At 33.5% G+C, this 21,432-nt stretch overlaps 1 protein-coding gene across 1 annotated transcript in view; it reads left to right on the plus strand.

The window, feature by feature from the left end:
• The window catches only part of ubr2 (ubiquitin protein ligase E3 component n-recognin 2), a 53,359-nt gene that overhangs the window by 10,128 nt on the left and 21,799 nt on the right, over positions 1-21,432 (plus strand). The window contains exons 5-20 of the mRNA XM_056470440.1: positions 1,063-1,193; positions 2,560-2,698; positions 2,809-2,871; positions 5,791-5,911; positions 6,176-6,283; positions 8,691-8,779; positions 11,813-11,911; positions 15,177-15,340; positions 16,424-16,523; positions 16,599-16,727; positions 18,065-18,248; positions 19,681-19,742; positions 19,831-19,941; positions 20,576-20,641; positions 21,020-21,142; positions 21,243-21,306. Of these exons, the coding sequence (XP_056326415.1) occupies positions 1,063-1,193; positions 2,560-2,698; positions 2,809-2,871; positions 5,791-5,911; positions 6,176-6,283; positions 8,691-8,779; positions 11,813-11,911; positions 15,177-15,340; positions 16,424-16,523; positions 16,599-16,727; positions 18,065-18,248; positions 19,681-19,742; positions 19,831-19,941; positions 20,576-20,641; positions 21,020-21,142; positions 21,243-21,306 (1,753 nt within the window). The remainder of the gene's footprint in view (positions 1-1,062; positions 1,194-2,559; positions 2,699-2,808; positions 2,872-5,790; positions 5,912-6,175; positions 6,284-8,690; positions 8,780-11,812; positions 11,912-15,176; positions 15,341-16,423; positions 16,524-16,598; positions 16,728-18,064; positions 18,249-19,680; positions 19,743-19,830; positions 19,942-20,575; positions 20,642-21,019; positions 21,143-21,242; positions 21,307-21,432) is intronic.

Here is a 21,432-nt window from a genome sequence, read left to right on the forward strand (position 1 = left end):
TTGGTAATGGCCATATCATGAGCATCAGACACCATTGTTTCCTCATTCTCATGTAAATTCCACGAGTGTAAAACCTCAGTGGCCAATCAGAACACAAAGCAGACTGTTACATGACTCACCGGGTACACCCACATAATTTATTCATTCGTTTTCCCCTTGGCTTATTCCCTTTATTCATCTGGGGTCGCCACAGCGGAATGAACCGCCAACTTATCCAGCATATGTTTTACGCAGTTGATACCCTTCCAGCTGCAACCCTGTACTGGGAAAACGCCCACATCATTCTCATGTAAATTGACTCACGGTGCACACCCACATCATTCTCATGTAAATTCCACGACTGTAAAACCCCAGTTGCCAATCAGAACACAAAGCAGACTGTTACGTGGCTCACAAGGCACGCCCACATCATTGTTATGTAAATTCCATAAGTGTAAAACCTCGGTAGCCAGTGGCGGATTTAGGCATGGACAATATGGGCGATCAGCTTTACTACCTTAGTTATTTTTACATTTATTTTTAGCTTACTATTATGTATCTTTGACTTTTATTTTGAAAACGAGACATACAGATTGTTTACTATGCATAAAATAGTTTTAAAATAGTTTTTTTGACAAATTAAGTATTATATTGCCTGTGTTTAGCGTGCATCATGCTATGTGTGTGTGTCTGTGAGAGCTGCAGTCAGAGCAGACAGCATTAATATTGACGACTGATCCAAATATGGTCAATTATGGACCTTCTGATTGTAGGGGTATTTTATGGAGTAATAAATGAGCATTTCAAATCATTTCTGGAAATTTATTTGAAAGTACCTAAGCCACATACCTACTATTGACAACAATTGAACTTATTGAACAATGCAATATATGGCACCTTTAAGAGAACAAATTAGTAATAAAAATGATGGTCTCTAGCTCTTTTTTCCTGCATAATAAACATTCTCGGATAATGTTTGGAAGCACGTCTGCAGTTTTCCCTTCCATTAAAGTAGACCATCTTTATTTTAATTTCTAATAACCATTGATATAGTGAACAATAAAAGCTGTTCTTGTTTGGCAGGATCCGTTGGCGAATCTGTCTGCTGAGATGATCGCTCGCACATATAATGTTTTCTCCATCATCCTCAAATATGCAGTGGACATGCTCACCTGGGACAAAGAGGATGAGCTGCCTGAAGGCCTCGAGCCACCGTAAGTCATCAGTCATTTCTCATGTGAGTGACCTCTTTATCAACCCTTGTGTGCTGTTGGAGATGTTTTCATCTACTCTGGGGTAATTTTGAGGCTTAACTTGGCCATGACGTTCACTGTGTTTCAGCAAATGGAGGGATTTGTTTTGGTCACAAGTCTTATTTTGACGCATATTTTGGGAAAATGTGTTGAAAATGTTCAAAAACTCATATTCACTACCCTTTCGTCATGTTATGGGCTGTTTTGCCCTATTGACTTTCGTTATAATGATATTTTTTAATTACAAAGCCATGACACCATACACTCACATGCCACTTTATTAGGTACACCTGTCCAACTGCTTGTTATGCAAATTTCTAATCAGCCAATCACATGGCAGCAACTCAATGGATTTAGGCATGTAGACATGGTCAAGATGATTTGCTGCAGTCCAAACCGAGCATCAAAATGAGGAAGAAAGGGTATTCAAGTCACTTAGACCAGCCAGTCTGGCACCAACAACTATGCCACGTTCAGAGTATTTCAGAAACTGCTGATCTACTGGGATTTTCACGCACAACCATCTCTAGGGTTTACAGAGTGTCTCCAGTATCCAGTGAGCGGCAGTTCTGTGGGCACAAATGCCTTGTTGATGCCAGAGAGGTCAGAGGAGAATGGCCAGTCTGGTTTGAGCTGATAGAAAGGCAACAGCAACTCAAATAACCACTCGTTACAACTGAGGTCTGCAGAAGAGCATCTAAAGATCAAGAGATATTTTCATGGCATGCTTTGGACCCATTAGTTCCAGTTGAGAATCTTGTCAACGCCACAGCCTAATTGAGTATTGTTGCTGACCATGTCCATCCCTTTATGACCACAGTGATCATCAGTTGCAGTGCCAAAAAGCTCAGTTTCTGGATTTTAGATGGAGTATAATGTGTGGGTGAGACCTTTGCGCTCATATCTTAATATGTCTGAGAAAACCAAAATAAGCAGCTCAGCTGTCAGAACATAGTAAACATAGTAAGTGTATTTATATACACACAGTATAATGTGCTGGTTTACTTCACTGAACTCCATTTAAAAGCCAGAAACTTTTTTTTTGCACAGGCCTATCTAAAGCGTTAATGCTGCCAACTGATGATCAACAGTAGAAATGACACATTTCCCAACTGGAAGACCACCAACAATCAAGAATGCATGATTATATGCTATCATGGCTTTACTATAAAAAAAAATGTCATTATAATGGAAGTCAGTTGGGCAAAACAGGCCCAAATATCACGAAAGGGTAGTCAATTTGAGCAATACACAAGGGTTAAATAGAGTTTCCCCTAATCAGAAAGGCCAGACTGAGAGTTCACAGCATGTTTATTTTCTTGTCAAGGGCGCGTGGAGATATGTACTACTGTATGCTGTTCAACGATGAGGTCCACACGTATGAGCAGGTCATCTATACACTACAGAAAGCTGTGAACTGCACCCAGAAAGAAGCCGTCAGTTTCGCCACAACCGTGGACAGAGATGTAAGAGTTGGCTTCACCTGCCGTTCATTCACTGTGCCACGATTCAGGCTAAAGTTTAAACACCGCTCGTTCTTGCTTTTGTGTATTGATTACTTGTTCTCTGTATTCAGGGCAGGAAGTCTGTTCGCTTTGGGGACTTCCAGTTTTGCGAGCAGGCCAAATCTGTTATTGTGGTAAGTCAACATCTACAAAACCACTTGCCTGGGTTGTGCCAGTTTTTATTTATTATTATTATTATTTTTATTATTATTATTATTATTGTTGTTGTTGTTTTTATTATTATTATTATTATTATTATTATTATTATTATTATTATTATTATTATTATTATTATTATATTATTATTGTTGTTGTTGTTATTATTATTTTATTATTATTATTTTATTATTATTATTAATATTATTATTATTGTTGTTGTTGTTGTTATTATTATTATTATTTTATTGTTATTGTTAATTTTATTATTATTATTGTTATTGTTATTATTATTATTTTTTATTATTATTTTTATTATATTATTATTATTTTATTATTATTATTATTATTGTTGTTGTTATTGTTATTATTATTATTTTATTATTATCGTTGTTGTTATTATTATTATTATTATTTATTATTATTATAATTTTTTTTATTTATTATTATTATTATTATTTTATTATTATTTTTATTATTATTATTGTTGTTGTTGTTGTTGTTGTTGTTGTTGTTGTTGTTGTTGTTGTTGTTATTATTATTATTATATTATTGTTGTTGTTGTTGTTGTTGTTGTTATTATCATTTTATTATTATTATTAATATTATTATTGTTGTTGTTGTTGTTGTTATTATTATTTTATTATTATTATTATTGTTCATTTTATTATTATTGTTATTGTTATTATTATTATTTTTTATTATTATTTTTATTATATTATTATTATTTTATTATTATTATTATTATTATTAGGTTGTTATTGTTATTATTATTATTTTATTATTATTGTTATTATTATTATTTTATTATTATCGTTGTTGTTATTATTATTATTATTATTATTATTATTATTATTATTTATTATTATTTTTTATTTATTTATTTATTATTATTATTATTATTTTATTATTATTATTTTTATTATTATTATTATTATTATTCATCTTGAAAGTTTTATTTAGGAGTCATCTCCAATTTTGTGTAGTTGTTTCGGCACCAGGCAATGATACCTGCTTAACAAATCCCACATAATATTACATTTACTTCAGGAAAGAAGTGAAGTGTCCATACATATTTATTAGATTTTAAGAACTAATTGGAGAGCTGCATAATTATGTAATCAAAACTTATAGAACATTGTCTTGTGAAACGTATTCCTAACTTTAATTTACTTTACTTTTATTGAAATATTGAGGAGCACAGTTCATTTTGATACATACATTTTGTTTTCTGAAATCAAGAAGACTTTACAATGAATAACTTTTTCCAGTAAAAGTTTTTAACCCAACTATCGCCCCCACATTTTGAACATAGACATGAAAAAACATGTTCTACTTAAATAACTTCAATGGTTTGGTGCATAGATTTAAGCTTGGTCTCATTTTAAAGAAGATTGTCAGACTGTAGATGAAGTGAAAAAAGTTCAAAAGGTTGAATAAAACAAATGTTATGTGCCTTTGTTTCCGAAAAATAAGACAATAAATGTATATAGACCATTTTGAGGGATGTAAACAATAACAGTGGTCTTGACGTATTTCCTGTTTTACATTTTAAATTTCCATAGGTTCTGAGGGTCCAAAAAGAACCACATATTGATAAATAATATTGGGATAGTTGTTATAATATCAAGTTATGATTGAATCGCCTCTTGTCACAGATATGAAATAGTTTGACAACAAGCACAAAATGTTGACCACACTGAAATGGTCTATATAGGAAAACAAAAAAAAAAACTATAGTATTCAAAAGTCTTAGATCTTTACAATGGCATTTAGTTTGTCATAAATAAATTGGCATGTAAATGGAAAAAAGGGATTAAAACTGGAAAAAAACTTAAGCGACCTGGTGGCGGGACAGTGACAGTTTAGGGGTTTTAATTCTTACTGTTACTTACTGTTCTACTGTGTATTTGTTTGGGGGGGAACTAATGCTGAACTGTTAAATTGTGTATTGAAATTATTATTATTATATTCTATTTTCTGCATGTATTTTTCATTTCCTCCTCTGTTGTGCTTTAAATTTGTGATAAATTGATGGCCTGACTGTGAAATTACTGCTTGTTCCCTAGGCTGAAATTTGAAATGATACACTTTGATTGAACATGTTTGTGTGTGTTTATTGTGAGAGTTAGTCACAGTTGACTTTCTTTGCGTGACTGGTGGTTTGCTCCATTTTGAGTAAAATTAACGTTTGGTGGATTTAATCTGCTCTGCGCCCGAACTAATATTGTTATTATTTTGTGTAAATTTCTACAGCCACATACAGTTGAAGTCACAATTATTAGCCCCCCTAAATTATTAGCCCCCCTGTTTATTTTTTTCCCTAATTTCTGTTTAATGGAGAGAAGATTTTTTTTCAACACATTTCTAATCATAATAGTTTTAATAACTCATTTCTAATAACTGATTTATTTTATCTTTGCCATGATGACAGTAAATAATATTTGACTAGATATTTTTCAAGACACTTCTATACAGCTTAAAGTGACATTTAAAGGCTTAACTAGGTTAATTAGGTTAACTAGGCCGGTTAGGGTAATTAGGCAAGTTATTGTATAACGATGGTTTGTTCTGTAGACAGTCGAAAAAAATTTGCTTAAAAGGCTAATAATTTCGACCTTAAAATGGTTCATAAAAAAATTAAAACAGCTTTTATTCTAGCTGAAATAAAACAAATAAGACTTTCTCCAGAAGAAAAAATATTATCAGACATACTGTGAAAATTTCCTTCCTCTGTTAAACATAATTTGGGAAATATTAAAAAAAAAAAAAAAATTAAGGGGTGGCTAATAATTCTGACTTCAACTGTATATTACAACACGATAGACAAAATATAGCAGAAATGAAGACGTCATTAATAACTTGTAAATGTTGTGGATTTTGTGATCATGTCACAGAGAAACACGAGTCGGCAGACGAAGCCTCTACGGGTTCAGGTCATGCACTCTTCTATAGTGGCTCATCAGTGTTTTGCACTCAAATCTCTCAACTGGCTTGGTCAAATCATCAGATACTCAGGTCTGTCCTTGCGTCTTTCTGATGCACTTTCTGTTTAAATTGTTCATTGGAGTTATAAGGTGTGTCCCAAACTGCATACTTGTGCACTAATCAAATTAAAATTCTAATTCTCTTTAAAATTGCAAGGTGATTTATATAGACCTATATTCACAATTTCACATAAATCCAAATGCCAAAAACTAATTATATTTCTCTGCATAGCAAATTAATATGTATCTCTGTCAGCTTTTGCATCTGCTTTATTGTCTTCCTGTCGTCCAGCAGATGCTCTAAGAAGGATCTTGTGTCAGGTGGGTCTGCAGAGAGGGCCGGAGGGAGAAAACTCTTCTCTAGTGGACAGACTCATGCTCTGTGACTCCAAGATGTGGAAAGGTGAATGAGTGTGCTGACGTCAGCTCTCCTGACGCACTGCAGAATCACACAGCACCCGTAAACGCAGCATTAAAGGAAATACTAATTAAGGAAGATTATGACAAGATGAAGGATGATTTGAGACGATTCATTTACTTGCGTTTTGATTTGAATAATTTGAGAGACTAGAGTCTTTCTAGAGTCTCATTACTGTCATTTTTATACTCATTGCTCGGACCAGACGGAATCTGCGGACATTTTTAGCTATTTCTGTGCAGAATTGTTAAAAATCTGAGGATTTATGTTGAATTATTTTGGGAGTATCATAACTAAAACCTTAATATATAAAATAAAGTAATATCTTTTTAGCTTTTATTTAATGTTTACAGTGCAAATCCAATTAGATCCACTTTATTTGGTAAACAAAGCAAGTCTCTCATATAATAGATCTATTAAAAGGCAGAAATATTACTGTACAAACTGTATTGTAAATAAATAATATGAATATTTTCATAATAGTCAATAATATTACTGTAATTAATTAAAAAAACTAAAGAAATATAAATTTACATACATTTACACAAGTAAATAAACAGAATCAATGATGAGCTAAAAATCTGTGGAATTCTGCGTGTGGGCATACTCATTGCTAAAAAAAACTATATATAGATATATAGTTATAGATGTATGTATATGTATGTATATATATATGTGTATATATGTATGTGTATATATATATGTGTATATATGTATATATATATGTATATGTGTATGTATATATATATGTATATGTATATATATATATATGTATATGTATATATATATGTATATGCATGTATGTATGTATGTATATATATAGATAGATAGATAGATAGATAGATAGATAGATAGATAGATAGATAGATTCAACTTTATTGTCATTACACATGTACACATTACAAGTACAAGGCAACGAAATGCAGTGTGTATATATATATATATATATATATATATATATATATATATATATATATTTTTTTTTTTTTTTTTTTTTTTTTTTTTTATTCACATAAAACTAATAATATAAATAAGAAATTAGTTGCACCGTAGTATTTGATAATAATAAATGAAATAATAAAATACATTTTCATACAAAAAAATTTGGAAATTGAAACCGGTACACTACTGGTCAGAACTTTGGGGTCAGTTTATTTATTTATTTATTTTTATTATTCGGTTTATCAAGGCAGCATTTATTAATTTATTAATATATTAATTAATTATATATTTAATTTATATAATATAAATTATATTTATTTTAAAAATCACTGGAATAAATTATTAAATTAAATTATAATCTACTTTTGAACCGTTATTCTGCAATAACATTTTACAATTTGTAATGTGTTTTTGATTAAATAAATGCAGCCTTAGTGAGCAGGATAAATTTTAAAACATTTAAAAATCCCACTGACCACAAACATTTGACCTGTAGTGTAAATTTGTACAAAAATACTAAATCTTCAAATATAAAATATAAATATTTGTAAAACAATATACACTTTACTATTACATTTATTACAATCAGAAATAGATTTGTTGCATAGTTTTAGGCCTGAGTTATCACTGCTTAGATGTATTTTGTATTATAATTTTTTTGATTAATTAATTTTTTATTAGCATTAACAAAGATCAATAAATACTGTGTCCTCTGCATTATAGCTGAGTTATTAGTTTTTTAATTAATCTTATGGACTTAAAAAAAAACACACTGGAGCAACAATTACAGTATAAAATAATAATAATAAATTTTATTTATAATGCACTTTTCTAAAACCCAAAACGCTACAACAAGAGAAAGAATAAAACGTGCAATAAAATACAAGGATTCAGCATAGAAAGCGTAGTAGTGGGTATCACAATCGCTCCACATCAAGAAGATCGCTGGTTCGAGCCCCGGCTGGGCCAGTTGGCATTTCTGGGTGGAGTTTGCATGTTCTCCCTGTGTTGGTGTGGGTTTCCTCAGGGTGCTCCGGTTTCCCCAACAGTCCAAACACTTATGGAATATTGGTATGGTATGTTTCCCAGTACTGGGTTGCAGCTGGAAGGGCATCTGCTGCATAAAACATATGCTGTATAAGTTGGCGGTTTATTCCGCTGTGGCAAACACTGATTAATAAAGGGACTAAGCCAAAAAGAAAATGAATGAATGAATGAATGAATGAAACACATTAGAATGATCCAGATAAAAATGCTATCTTAAATTGTGGAAGCGTTTCTTACAGAATAAGGGAGAGTGTCCCATAATCTGGGTGCAGCAACAGAGAATAAATAATATAAATGTGTTAAACAATGACACCTTAATGTAAAGCGTAGCTAATTTCTTGCTTGTTTATTTTGTTTTTGGGGTAAAATATGATTAAGACATCTGGTTTTGTGTTTCCTACAGGAGCGAGAAATGTTTACCATCAGCTCTTTATGAGCAGTCTACTCATGGATCCGAAGTACAAGAAACTTTTCGCTATCCAGTTTGCGAGGGTAAGAGATTAGAGCAGCACAGCCAATCCAATATGCAGATTGAAAGAGAATTATCATACATTTCTGTTTAAGATGTGGAGAAAATAGCTCTTATTCACCATAGTTTGCATTCCCTTATATGCAGTCTCATGCATTATTTTTTGTTAAGTTAATAAGTTGTAATTAGTTAAAGCAAAAATAAATCATTGTAACATTGCATTGGAACTATGCTTTCGTCAAACATGTCTTTATTTTGGGTAATCGCTCTATAGTGCAATGCAGTTTTGGCCTAGAAAGGACAATTCTGTTGTCATTTGCGATGTCTGTGGTTACCCCTAGTTCACTTTCACTTCACACTTGGTTTGATTCAGCTGATCAGTGAGGGTCAGGGAGTTTAAGCATACAGTCTCAGTTCAGTGAGGGTTATTATTTCAGAGAGAGTGTGTGTGCTATAGAGAGACTCTTGCTCTCCTCTGTTCACTGCCCGCTGCAGTCCTCTGACTTAATCAGTCGTGCTGTCGCAGCTGGAATCTGTCTCTCAGCCTGCACTCAAGTCCAGGGCCCTATGAAATCCACTTTATTTCTAAAATGCGTTAAATAATTTTTTGCTTTCTATTTTTTTGGTTTTATGTAATGCATGATAATACATTGGATTAAAGTTTAGTTATCAAAGGTATATCCAAATAATTGATGTTTAACACATTCAATTTAAAAAAGATGTATAATATTTGATATAATGGATAAAAGTGTAATATATAATATTTTTAGGGTCGTGAGAAATCCTGTTTTAAAATCTGGATCTTTACATAAAGTTGAAGTCAGAATTATTAGCCCCCCATTTAATTTTTTTTAAATATTTCCCAAATAATGTTTAACAGAGCAAAGAAATTTTTACAGTGTGTCTGATAATATTTTTTTCTTCTGAAGAAAGTCTTTGTTTTATTTTAGCTAGAATAAAAGCAGTTTCTAAGTTTTTAAGAAATTTATTTAATTTGAAAATTATCTAATAATTTATTTTCTCTCAAACCATCATAGATGTATAATGTCCTCTTCTTTCAGATGTACATGATTTTAGTATCATATATGTGTCTGTCAGTTTTGGAATGGCAGTGAACTGTACCCATATTTTTGACTCTCCAGAAAGCACATCCATCCATCATAGAAGTTATGATATTATTCGATAGGCATCATATTTGTGTGCTTGTGTTTGATTCTGAGTGAGTTTGGGTAGGATTATGAAGTCGCACAATAGTGATAACAGAGTATAAATTCTTAAATTTACCATTATTTACTTTAAAAAAACCTGTTGCAAGGTTTTGCTTCAGAGGACTGGAGTCTAGATTATTTCTGTGAGGGTTGGCTGTGCTTTAAAAAATCTTAGCCACTATTCACTGCCATTCTAAAGAGCCAAGGTATTATGTAAGGGGTAAAGTACATCTAGGCAGTTGTTTTCACATTATAAAGCCCAACAGGCTATTTGTATGAGCCTGAAGTACTTTATTCTGGGATAACAACCACCTGAATGTACTTTAGCTCACTTATTACATGGCTATTGGCCTCAAAATATCGAAATTAGACACAAAACATTGTTTTGAGTCATAATAGTTTATTAATTCTATTAAGAACGGCAAAGCTGACATAAATAAAAACAGCTCAGTGGAGCATTCACTAACCTACGCATTATTCAGATGGCGCCTAACAGTCAAAAACAGCGACATGACAGGCAAGCATATAAATATGGATGTGAACATTGGAAATTCCCACGTGACCATGTGTTATTAGTTTCAGCTCGTTATCTGGGAATAACATTCTTTTTTGAATGTTGCAACTAACCAATCAGAATCAAGTATTCCAGAAAGCCATGTAATATTTAATATATACAGTTGAAGTCAGAGATTATTAGCCCCCCTTTGAAATTTTTTTTTCCAAATTTCCCAAATGATGTTTAACAGAGCAAGGAAATTTTCACAGTATGTCTGATCATATTTTTTCTTCTAGAGAAAGTCTTATTTGTTTTATTTCAGCTAGAATAAAAGAAGTTTTTATTTTTTTAAGAACCATTTTAAGGTCAAAATTATTAGCCCCTTTAAGCAGTCTTTTTTTCCCGATAGTCTACAGAACAAACCGCCGTTATATAGTAACTTGCCTAATTACCCTAACCTACCTAATTAAGCCTTTAAATGTCACTTTAAGCTGAATAGAAGTGTCTTGAAAAATATCTAGTCAAATAATATTCACTGTCATCATGGCAAAGATAAAATAAATCAGTTATTATCCATCTGATAGAAGACAGGCATATACATCTAGGGAGGCTTGAGGGGGAGAAAATTACTGAAAAAAAATCAATTTTTTAAGCTGAATTATTCCAATAGCTAAATTTATAATCAATATTCATTAAACAACAGAGATTTTGGAAGAAAACGTATTATTGTTATTAATTCATTTGTCCCATTCTTGAAAACATATTTCAAAAGCAGTATTTCAATATTGTAGTCCATATTGGGGGTTGATTAGGTGTGAGACCTACTATTGATTTTTGTTGTACTCTAAAATGTAATAGAAAAAGTCGGCACAGTGCCACTTTGGCCCCCAAAAGACAAATTTACTTCCGCATTTTTCTTTCGTTGTGGAAATCATAGGGCTCAATATCTCTGGCAGAGATTTAAACCTTAGCTTAAATAATTCTGCTAGCAACCAATGAGTGAAGGTAGCTTCAGATATAGACTCCACAAAGCCCCGTCCGGTGCCGTGCTGTAACTTCAGACCGTGAGCACCACGAACTTAGATTTTAAATTCGGGTGGGGGGGACGTAACTTCAGATGGCCTTTGACCTCTGACCTGGAAGGTGAATGTGCCCCTTCCCCCCTTCCCGTAGAGTTACCAGCGCCTCCAGACAGATTTTATGGAGGACGATCACGAGCGTGTAGTGTCAGTGACCTCTCTGTCAGTGCAGCTCTTCACCGCGCCTACTGTGGTGAGTACAGTCAATCCCACACTCCTCTCCTCTTTCTCTCTCTTTTCTGCCTCTCCTCGCCTCCTTCACGCTTCCTGCAGAACTATGAGTGCTTGCAGAGCGACTATGTGAAGGACGACCACGACAGGGAGTTCTCCGTCACTGATCTTTCTGTGCAAATGTTCACCGTGCCTTCTCTGGTAAGTACACGCAATGGGAGATGGGCCTGCCATAACGAAGGAGATTTGGGTTTTTTTGTGGCTACTTTCATTTCAGTCTATCCATTCTTTTCTAATCATCTTCTCTTTTCAAACTTAAAGTCTCATCTTATTTATGTATTCAATCATTTGGTGTTTTAATCCTATATTTATTAAGGAAATGTTCTTGCCATGTAAATAGCCTTTATTGGTGACATGGGGCTCTGTTTTAATGATCTAGGTGCAAAGTCTAAAGTGCATGGTGCAAAAGCATTAAGTGCGTGTCCGAATCCACTTTTGCTACTTTAGGATTTGGGTGTGTTTTGAGAATAAACCAATCAAAGTCTCATCTCTCATTCCCTTTAAAAGTCAGTTGCGTTGTGCCATCGTGCATTTCATATTTACATGGCGAACTTTGTAAGAGGAAAAACTGAGCGAGAAATCGGTTAAACAGAGCATCCGCAGCGTGAGGACAAAGAACGAGCCTCCTCAATTCAGCCTCTTTACTTTCTCTTTCTCTCTTTCGTGGATAAGAAAACGGTGGAAACTCACGCCACTGTAGACATCCATCAGCCTGTATATTTAATTTAGTTTATAAAGCGCAAAGATTTGTTTCAAAACTATTTCTAAATTCAATTCTAATTTTCAGCAAATGAATAAAAGAGCAATAACAGTGAAGTGTGGTAAAAATTGAGTTCTATCCAAACACACATCCTGTTCTTATGCCCCATATAGTCCAAAACGTGACAGGTGGACAAATCTAAGCTTGTTTTTAATAAAACTAGTTATTTTTAAATAATAAAATAACAATAATAATAATAACAACATACAAAAGCAAGTTGTCTTGAATAAACTGAAAAAGCCGAGATGATGAAGACAATGGAGGCAGTGTTTTTATATTTATGTAGAAAGCAATATTTTAATCCTTTAATTCTCTTTCTTTTGTAAAGATATTTGTGTATTTTTGTATATCCTGTGTGTACTAAGCAATGTGTAAAGCCGCTTTTCCACTGCATATGTCAAGCGACAGACCATAAGTCATTCATTTCCAATGAATAGTCGTCCGGGAGCTGCGTGGAGTTCCGATCATCTCCGTATGCGGAAAATTCAGATCCAAATTGAGCAACGGATACGTTTAAACTCCTGCGACTAGAGCGTACGTGACCGGCTGACCGAATAGATGTATTCCAGTGTTGTCCAAGCAGGTCCGTGTGCGCGAGATGAGAAATTTGTTTTGTTTGTTTGTTTAATAAAATATTAAAAAAACATTTATATCCACATTCCCTCAATTTTTAGAGGTCTATGAGTTTCTAGTGTTCATTCATTCATTCAACCTTGGTGAACGCATGGAGAATAAAGGCTCTTTTTGTACTTTATTTCGGATACCTTGAGAATCAGCTTCTCTCCCATGGTGCATGACAACACTGAAAATTCTGTACGATTGCCAAAAGGCTGCATTCCGACAGTCGTGTCCAAATGTTGTGTGCAGTGGAAAGACGGCTTAACTGTTTAAGGAGCAGGAGCAACTTTTACTTGATCAATCGCGGGGTCAGTTTCTCAAAATAGCAATGCGCCAACAATGCGCCTTAAAACACCTCCTTTATAGACAGGCACACCCATGAGTCCGCGAAGTTTTGTGACTTAAAGTGGTCAAAAAACGTGTCTCAAAACGGGACAATTTGGGTTGTATTGGTCTGAAAATGGCAACACATCGTGCAAAACACATCTTGTGCCTAATTGCACCGAGTGTATGATAGGGCCCATGGCATTAAAAAAAAATTCGTCATCATCCTCATCTCGTTTCAAACTTTAGTTTCTCCCTCTTTTCTATTTTACTAGTGATGCATAAAAATGACTTTTTGGCAGAAATTAAAATGTATTTAATTTAACTGAAATCTGATAAATAATAAATCTAAGTAATAATATAAGGTTTTGTGTGTTATAATTGCACACAGTTGTTATAACAGTTTCAGAATATCAACCATTTTTAGTCCACATTTGTTATAATTGCTGTAATCACTTGTTTTCATGATCTCTTTGAGTAAGTTGTACTGTTCGTTTACCATACCTTCTGCGTAATCATTTTATTGCATCACTACTAGATACTCTACTTTTTCAGTTCCACTTTATATTAAGTGGTCTTAAGTAATATGTATTTACACTGAAATTAATCATGTTTTACAATGTACTTATTGTGGAAATACATGTTTTTTACATTGGACTTATGGAAATACAATATAAATATCTTTAATTGTACCATTGACCATTCCTTATACCTTAATCCAGTGGTCCCCAATCCCCAGTCTGTGGATCAATTGCTACTGGGCTGCACAAGAAATCATTAATTATTTTTGTTTTATTTATTATGCGAGTCTGAACGATCTTTTATTTTGAAAAATTACTTGTCGGTTACATCTCGGTCACTTAAGCGCCCAAATTTAACCCACAACCTAGCAAAATGAGTAAGAAATGAGGGGAAAAGGCTCAGTGAAGGACTCAAAAACTACCAAGGAATTTGTCAACAGATCGGGTGAATCCAGCATGTCTGTGCAAGATCATCAACTGCTTGATATTGCAAATGACGGCCTTGTTCATGTGTCGCGTCTTTTCCTATGGAGGCATGCAGATGCACTCGTGCCTTTAAGGCACTTCAGAATGTTGCTAACGCATCGTGAGTCACGTGACAAGAACTGACCAATCAGCTTAACACTTTTTATGGAATATACACATTTCAGTAGACTAATTATCTCAGATAAGCACAGTGCACCCAAACACTGCAGTGCTATTTAAATTTTCTCCATAAATAAAACTTGTATCAGAGCTTTTGTCAGCCTTTCAGAAAACGGTTGATGGTCGCCTAGCAATCTACGTACATCCACCTCCGGGCTGCGGTAAAATTGTCAAGCGTTGACCAGTCCGCGGTGATAAAAAGGTTAGGGACCACTGCCTTAACCCACTTTTAAATCTACTCAATTGACCAAACCTGTGCCTATCCCTACTTGTATCCCACCTCAAGAGCACCAGAAGTGTTCTGCAATGCACTATGAACACAGGGAGTACATTGTATTTATTTCTAAGGCCACCAAATGTAAAGTAGGGCCACTTTTCTTTTTTCTCTTCATATCCTTCTTTCTTCTCACATTGCCTTTATTTCTCCTGGTCCCCTTCATCTCCTCTTCTCTCACTAAATGGGATTGGGTATTTCGAAAAAAACGATTTCTGCCCAGACCGAGCAGTGGCAGTAGTGTGTGTGTGTGTTATTTTTCAGGCGCGGATGCTGATCACAGATGAGAACCTGATGACCACAATCATCCGCACGTTTGTGGATCACCTCAGACACCGAGACCTGCAGGGCCGCTTCCAGTTCGAACGCTACACCGCACAACAGGCCTTCAAATTCCGCCGAGTCCAGAGCCTTATAGGAGACCTCAAGTAAGATCATGCGCAAGTGTGTGGTTATTATTAAGACCTGCTTGCTCCAAAGTCAGTTACCCAAACATTTCTGCCCCGTTTCCACTGAAGAGTACTGCATTGAATTTATTATTTTTGTGTGTGATCAATGTTTTATTGTTTTCAGAGATAAACTAAATTACATACAAATGTTCAAAGTAAAAAGTGCAACAGACATGTCATTTGTTAACGTGTGTCAGAAAGAAAAGCCCAGATAAAAAGGTATTGACTTAATTTTTCATGTAAGAGCAGGAATCTTTTTGGCTTGAGACTTCTAGTCTCATTCACTTCCATTCATTTTTAGACATTAAAAAACAGCTCCATTAATATTTTTATTATATTATTCTACTTTTTTATGTTTAGTCATGGACACACTTGTTTTGTAGAGCAAATATTTTCAGCGTTTACTGCCGTTTATTATTCCTAGTTATTTTTTTTTTCCATAAGCCACTAAATCGGACGTTCTAAAACAACCGCAAAAACGAATGCCCTTCCCCATCACAGAATAAGGTCAATAGTGTAGTACAGTAGATTATAATAATTTGGTCTGGGTCACCCTGATCAAATACGTGATTCCACTGCCAACACAATGTAATGTGTATTTATATAGCGCGTTTATCGTGTATGGCCATAACCCAAAACCTTCACAATCATGAGGGCATCCACAAGTGTGCAGCATCCACTTGAATGTATCAATTACTTTAATGTCAATTATTAATGCAAATTTTGTTGATGAATACAAAAACAATAGCAGTGAACGTGACAAACTCGAACTATTTTTAGAAAACACTGTGCATTTGTATCTACTGTGTGCTATGGGAATTTCATATACACAACAAATCTGTACGTTTACATCTGATGACATTTAATTTATCATAATTTAATTTATTTATTTTTAATGGATTTATAAATTGTTCTGCAAACCATTCAACTTTAATTTTGAATCAGCAATACATCATGATTGTGTTTTTCACCCGTTTAAACAACTCAATGTATAGTTAAGCATAATTAAAACACACACTTTGTGAAATGTATATGATCTTGATGTATTTGTCTTGGATTCAGGTATGTCCTGATCAGCCGTCCAACAGAGTGGACCGACCAACTCAGGGAGAAGTATCTGGAAGGTTTTGATGCTTTCTTGGAGTTGCTTAAATGCATGCAGGTGACTACTAACCTGATCCTAGGGGTTGTATGTTTATTTTCATTAGGCACTGAAGTGTGTGTGTCCTGAATATAGGGAATGGACCCAGTAGTTCGCCAGGTGGGGCAACACATCGAGATGGAGCCAGAATGGGAGGCAGCGTTTACCTTACAGATGAAGCTCACACATATCATCTCCATGATGCAGGAGTGGTGTGCCAGTGACGTGAGTTAATGCACAGACACGCAAACTACTTCTCCCTCCTGAATTATTGAGTTAACATTGCCAAGATTGAAACCTTATTTAAATGGGTCACAATTTAAACAAAGCAAGACATTTTTATGCAGTATTTGCTGTAATAATTTTTTTCTTCTGGAAAAAGTATTATTTCTTTTGTTTTGCTAAGAATAAAAGCAGTTTTAATTTTTTTTAAAACTATTTTAAGGTCAATATTATTAGCCCCCTTAAGCAATATTTTTTTTTTTCCGATTGTCTACAGAACAAACCATCGTTTTACTATGACTTGCCTAATTAACCTAGTTAATTAATCAACCTTCAAGGCTGCATTTACACTGCAGATCTTGATGGTCAATTTCAATTTTGTTACTATCCGATTTGATTGATGACCAGCTTACATCATCTTTCAAAGCGACTCGTATCCGATCGTCTGCATTTACACAGCACACGGCAAAGGCGCAATGACCAGGAAAAAAAAGAGCGGGCGCTGACTGACAGCTGATAATTAAACTGTGCTCTTTTCTCTATTCCTGTATGTAATCTGTTCGCAGCTTTTGACAAGCTGTATTACTATAGTTTATGACAGAAAGGTTCTCATTTGGCCTTCTTATTTTGAAATATAGGCTTTTCTTTAAACCTTTAGGCATTTTAATGTAACGTCCATGGCATGATTTACGTATGCACTGTTTTTATATCGGTTTATATTGGTTACGTGGCGGACATTGTGCTCTCTCGCTCTCATTAACATGCTTAAATACCTGTGCTATCTGACAATATAAAAGCTGTTTTAGTCCTCGTGTATGAGATTTAAGGTTTGGGACTGTGCTGAAGTCTATTCTGAAATGAAAGCGTCAGACTTGACGTCATTCGCTATGGTTTTTAGTGATGCGCGACTCTCATTGACCGGTGAAAATCCGATCTACATGCTTACACTGCAGACACGAGAACACAGATCCGATTCATATCGGATAAATTTCCACGTATGAACGAGGCCTGAATCTGATTTGAGTAAATTGGATTCCATGTGATTTGTTCCTGCTTACACGTACATGGGCCATTTCAGATCTGTGCCACATGGGAGAAAAAAAATCAGAATTGAGCCACTTGAACAGTGCAGTGTAAATGCAGCCTAAATGTCACTTTAAGCTGAATACTGTCCTGAAAAATATCTAGTCAAATATTATGTCCTGTCATCATGACAAAAATAAAAGAAATCAGTTATTAGAAATGAGTTATTAAAACTATTATGATTAGCAATGTGTTAAAATGATAAAAGAGGGCTAATAATTTTGACTGGAACTGTGTGTTGTCTGTGATGTATACAGGAGAGAGTGCTGATTGAAGCGTATAAGAAGAGCCTGAGTGCACTGACTCACTGCCACAGCGGTTTCACAGACGGAGAGCAGCCCATAACCCTCAGCATGTGCGGTCACTCCGTTGACACCATCCGCTACTGCGTCTCTCAGGAGAAAGTCAGCATACACCTGCCTGTGTCCCGGCTTCTAGCAGGTCAGTCCTTCACTAGGGTTGGGTATCGTTTGGGGTTATTTCGATACTGGTGCTAAATCAGTACTTTTAAAAATGGTACCGGTGCCTGAACCGATACTTTTAAGCCACAAAATTAGGGATAACTTATGTGGATGACTCTAGAAAACTTTTTATTAGACAAAAATATATATTTATAATATTATCATTTTAATTGAACAATATAATTAAAGTCTCTCTATTTTAAAATATCTCTATTTGGAAAGCATTTGTAACATTAGATAACCCTGAAAAGGTTTTGGCATGAATGTTTAATTTTCTTTAGTGTTATGTGGATGTCTGTCTGTCATTCTATCTATAGTCCTATCTATCATTCTATCTCTCATTCTATCAATCGTTCTATCATTCTCTTTATCTACCGTTCCTACTATCGTTCTGTCATTCTATCTGTCTATCACACACTGTCCATTGGTCAAAGGTTTGGGTGATAATATATTTTTTCACTGTCTTGGAAAGATATTTCTTATAAGACTGCATGATGTTGCAGATCTGAGATTGCAATATTTGTTAATTCTGCAAATGCTTTAATTAAAATGTGAAAAAATGCATAATTTTGGATGATAATAAAAATGGTAATAATAATAATAATAATAATAATAATAATAATAATAATTGGTAATAATATTGGTAATAATAATTGTTAGTGTTGTTGTTGGTGTTTTTATTATTGTTGTTATTATTATTCAAGAAATAATCAAAGTTTAAAATAAATATCTGTTTTAAAATAAAAATATTATTTTATTTTTTAATAATTATTTATTTAATAATTATTGTTTTTATCATTATTATTATTATTATTATTATTATTATTATTATTATTATTATTATTATTGTTGTTATTATTATTATTATTATTATTATTATTATTATTATTCAAAAATAGACAAAGTATTAAAATAACAATCTGTTTTAAAATAAAAATATATTTATTTATTTATTTGTAATTTTTATTTTTATAAATATGTATTATTTTTTATTATTATTATTATTATTATTATTATTATTATTATTATTATTATTATTATTATTATTATTATTATTATTATCCAAAAATAAACAGTTTAAAATAAAAATCTGTTTCAAAATAAAAATATTTAATTTTTTAATAATTATTTAATAATTATTTATCTAATAATTGTTTTTATTATTATTATTATTATTCAAAAATAGACAAAGTATTAAAATAAAAATCTGTTTTGAAATAAAAAAGATTTTTTTGTAATAATGTTTAAATATTATTATTATTATTATTATTATTATTATTATTATTATTATTATTATTATTATTATTATTATTATTATTATTAATAATAATAATATTATTTGAAAAATGAAAATTAAATAAAAATAAATTTCCACCGTTCATATCAGCCAAACTTCTGTGTTTTGCCATTAGGTTTACATGCTCTGCTGAGCAAAATTGAGGTTGCCTATCGATTCCCCGAGCAGCTTCCTCTGGTGAGTTTAAGGTTTTATTTCAAACCAATTTTGCTCTTCACAAACATTCTCATTAGTGTTATTTCTGAGGATCTTTTGTCTCCCACAGAGCGAACTAAGTCCACCCATGTTGATCGAACACCCGCTACGCTGCCTTGTACTCTGTGCCCAGGTGCATGCCGGGATGTGGAGAAGAAATGGCTTCTCTTTGGTTAATCAGGCAAGATGATTATACATTCGTTTCATTTTAATTCTCGTGGCAGTTGTTTAACAGTATGATTAATATTAATGAGGTAGTTCCCCCCAAAAATTCAAATTTACTCATCCTCAATTGATTCCATAACTTTATGGGTTTCTTTCTTATGTTTAATACAAAAGAAGTTAGTTTGAAGAAAGCTAAAACCCTGTACAAAAAAAAAAGTTGAGTTCCATATTAGGATAAGCAAGTACAATGGAAGTGAATGCTTGCAGGTTTTCAGCTTTCTTCAAACTATCTTCTTTGGGGTTCAACAGAGGAAAGAAACTCATAAAGGTTTTAAACAAGTAAAGGTTGAGTAGATATTAAATGTTGTTCTGAATTGTCTTTTTAATGTTGTAAAGCAGGGGTCACCAAACTTGTTCCTGGAGGGCCGGTGCCCTACAGATTTTAGCTCCAACTCTAATCAAACACACCTGAACAAGCTAATCAAGGTCTTACTAGTTATACTTGAAACATCCAGGCAGGTGTGTTAAGGCAAGTTGGAGCTAAACTCTGCAGGGACATCGGCCCTCCAGGACCTAGATTGGTGACCCCTGTTGTGAAGTGAATGCCATCTCATAAAAATAATCATCTTTTTCTTGGTCTGTCTTTGCAGATATATTATTATCACAATGTGAAGTGTAGAGTGGAGATGTTTGATAAAGACCTCATCATGCTTCAGGTCAGTCCACTCGGGAAATTTCTGACATATATTCCTAGTGCCATGAATGTTTACATTTTATTTAGTGTTATGTGGCAAGTAAACCGCTTAGATGTACATGTTGGAAAATCAGCTGCTTTTATTGAGCATTATTATATATGCAGCCGAAGTCAAAATTATTAGCCTTTCTTTGAATTAAATTTTTCACTTTAAAACTTTTTTCCCAAATGATGTTTAGTACAGCAAGAGGTCTTTTACAGTATTTCCTTACTGGTATTTTCCAGAAGAAACCAATATTATTGGAAATACTGTGAAATATTTGGGAATCTTCAAATTTTCGGTAAAAATCTGACTTTAGTAAGGGAATTTGCTCATATTTGACGCTGATTTTGCATCTAGGCTGGAGCGTCTATGATGGATCCAAACCACTTCCTGATGATCATGTTGAGTCGTTTTGAGCTCTATCATATCTTCAGCTCAGCAGACTGCAGAAAGAGATACAGCCGAGAGAACGCAAATAAGGTCTGCTTACCTCTGTTCATTTTCTTTTCGCTTGATTGACTTGACTTTTTCAGAGTACGTGTGTGTGTATGTGACAAGTCCATCTCTGTCTGTATCGCAGGATGTGGTTCAGCAAAATAACACGCTAATAGAGGAAATGCTGCACTTGATCATTATGATCGTGGGTGAGTGTTTTTTTTTCTCAGTGCACATCCCTTAAACTTAATAAGAGTTTAACTGCCTACCAGGGGGAGTTTTAAATTATTTATCACACATTGAACTAAAAAAATGATAGCTAATGATTTTTATGA

Source organism: Danio aesculapii, chromosome 13 (genome assembly GCF_903798145.1).
Source record: "Danio aesculapii chromosome 13, fDanAes4.1, whole genome shotgun sequence".
Classification (NCBI taxonomy): domain Eukaryota; kingdom Metazoa; phylum Chordata; class Actinopteri; order Cypriniformes; family Danionidae; genus Danio; species Danio aesculapii.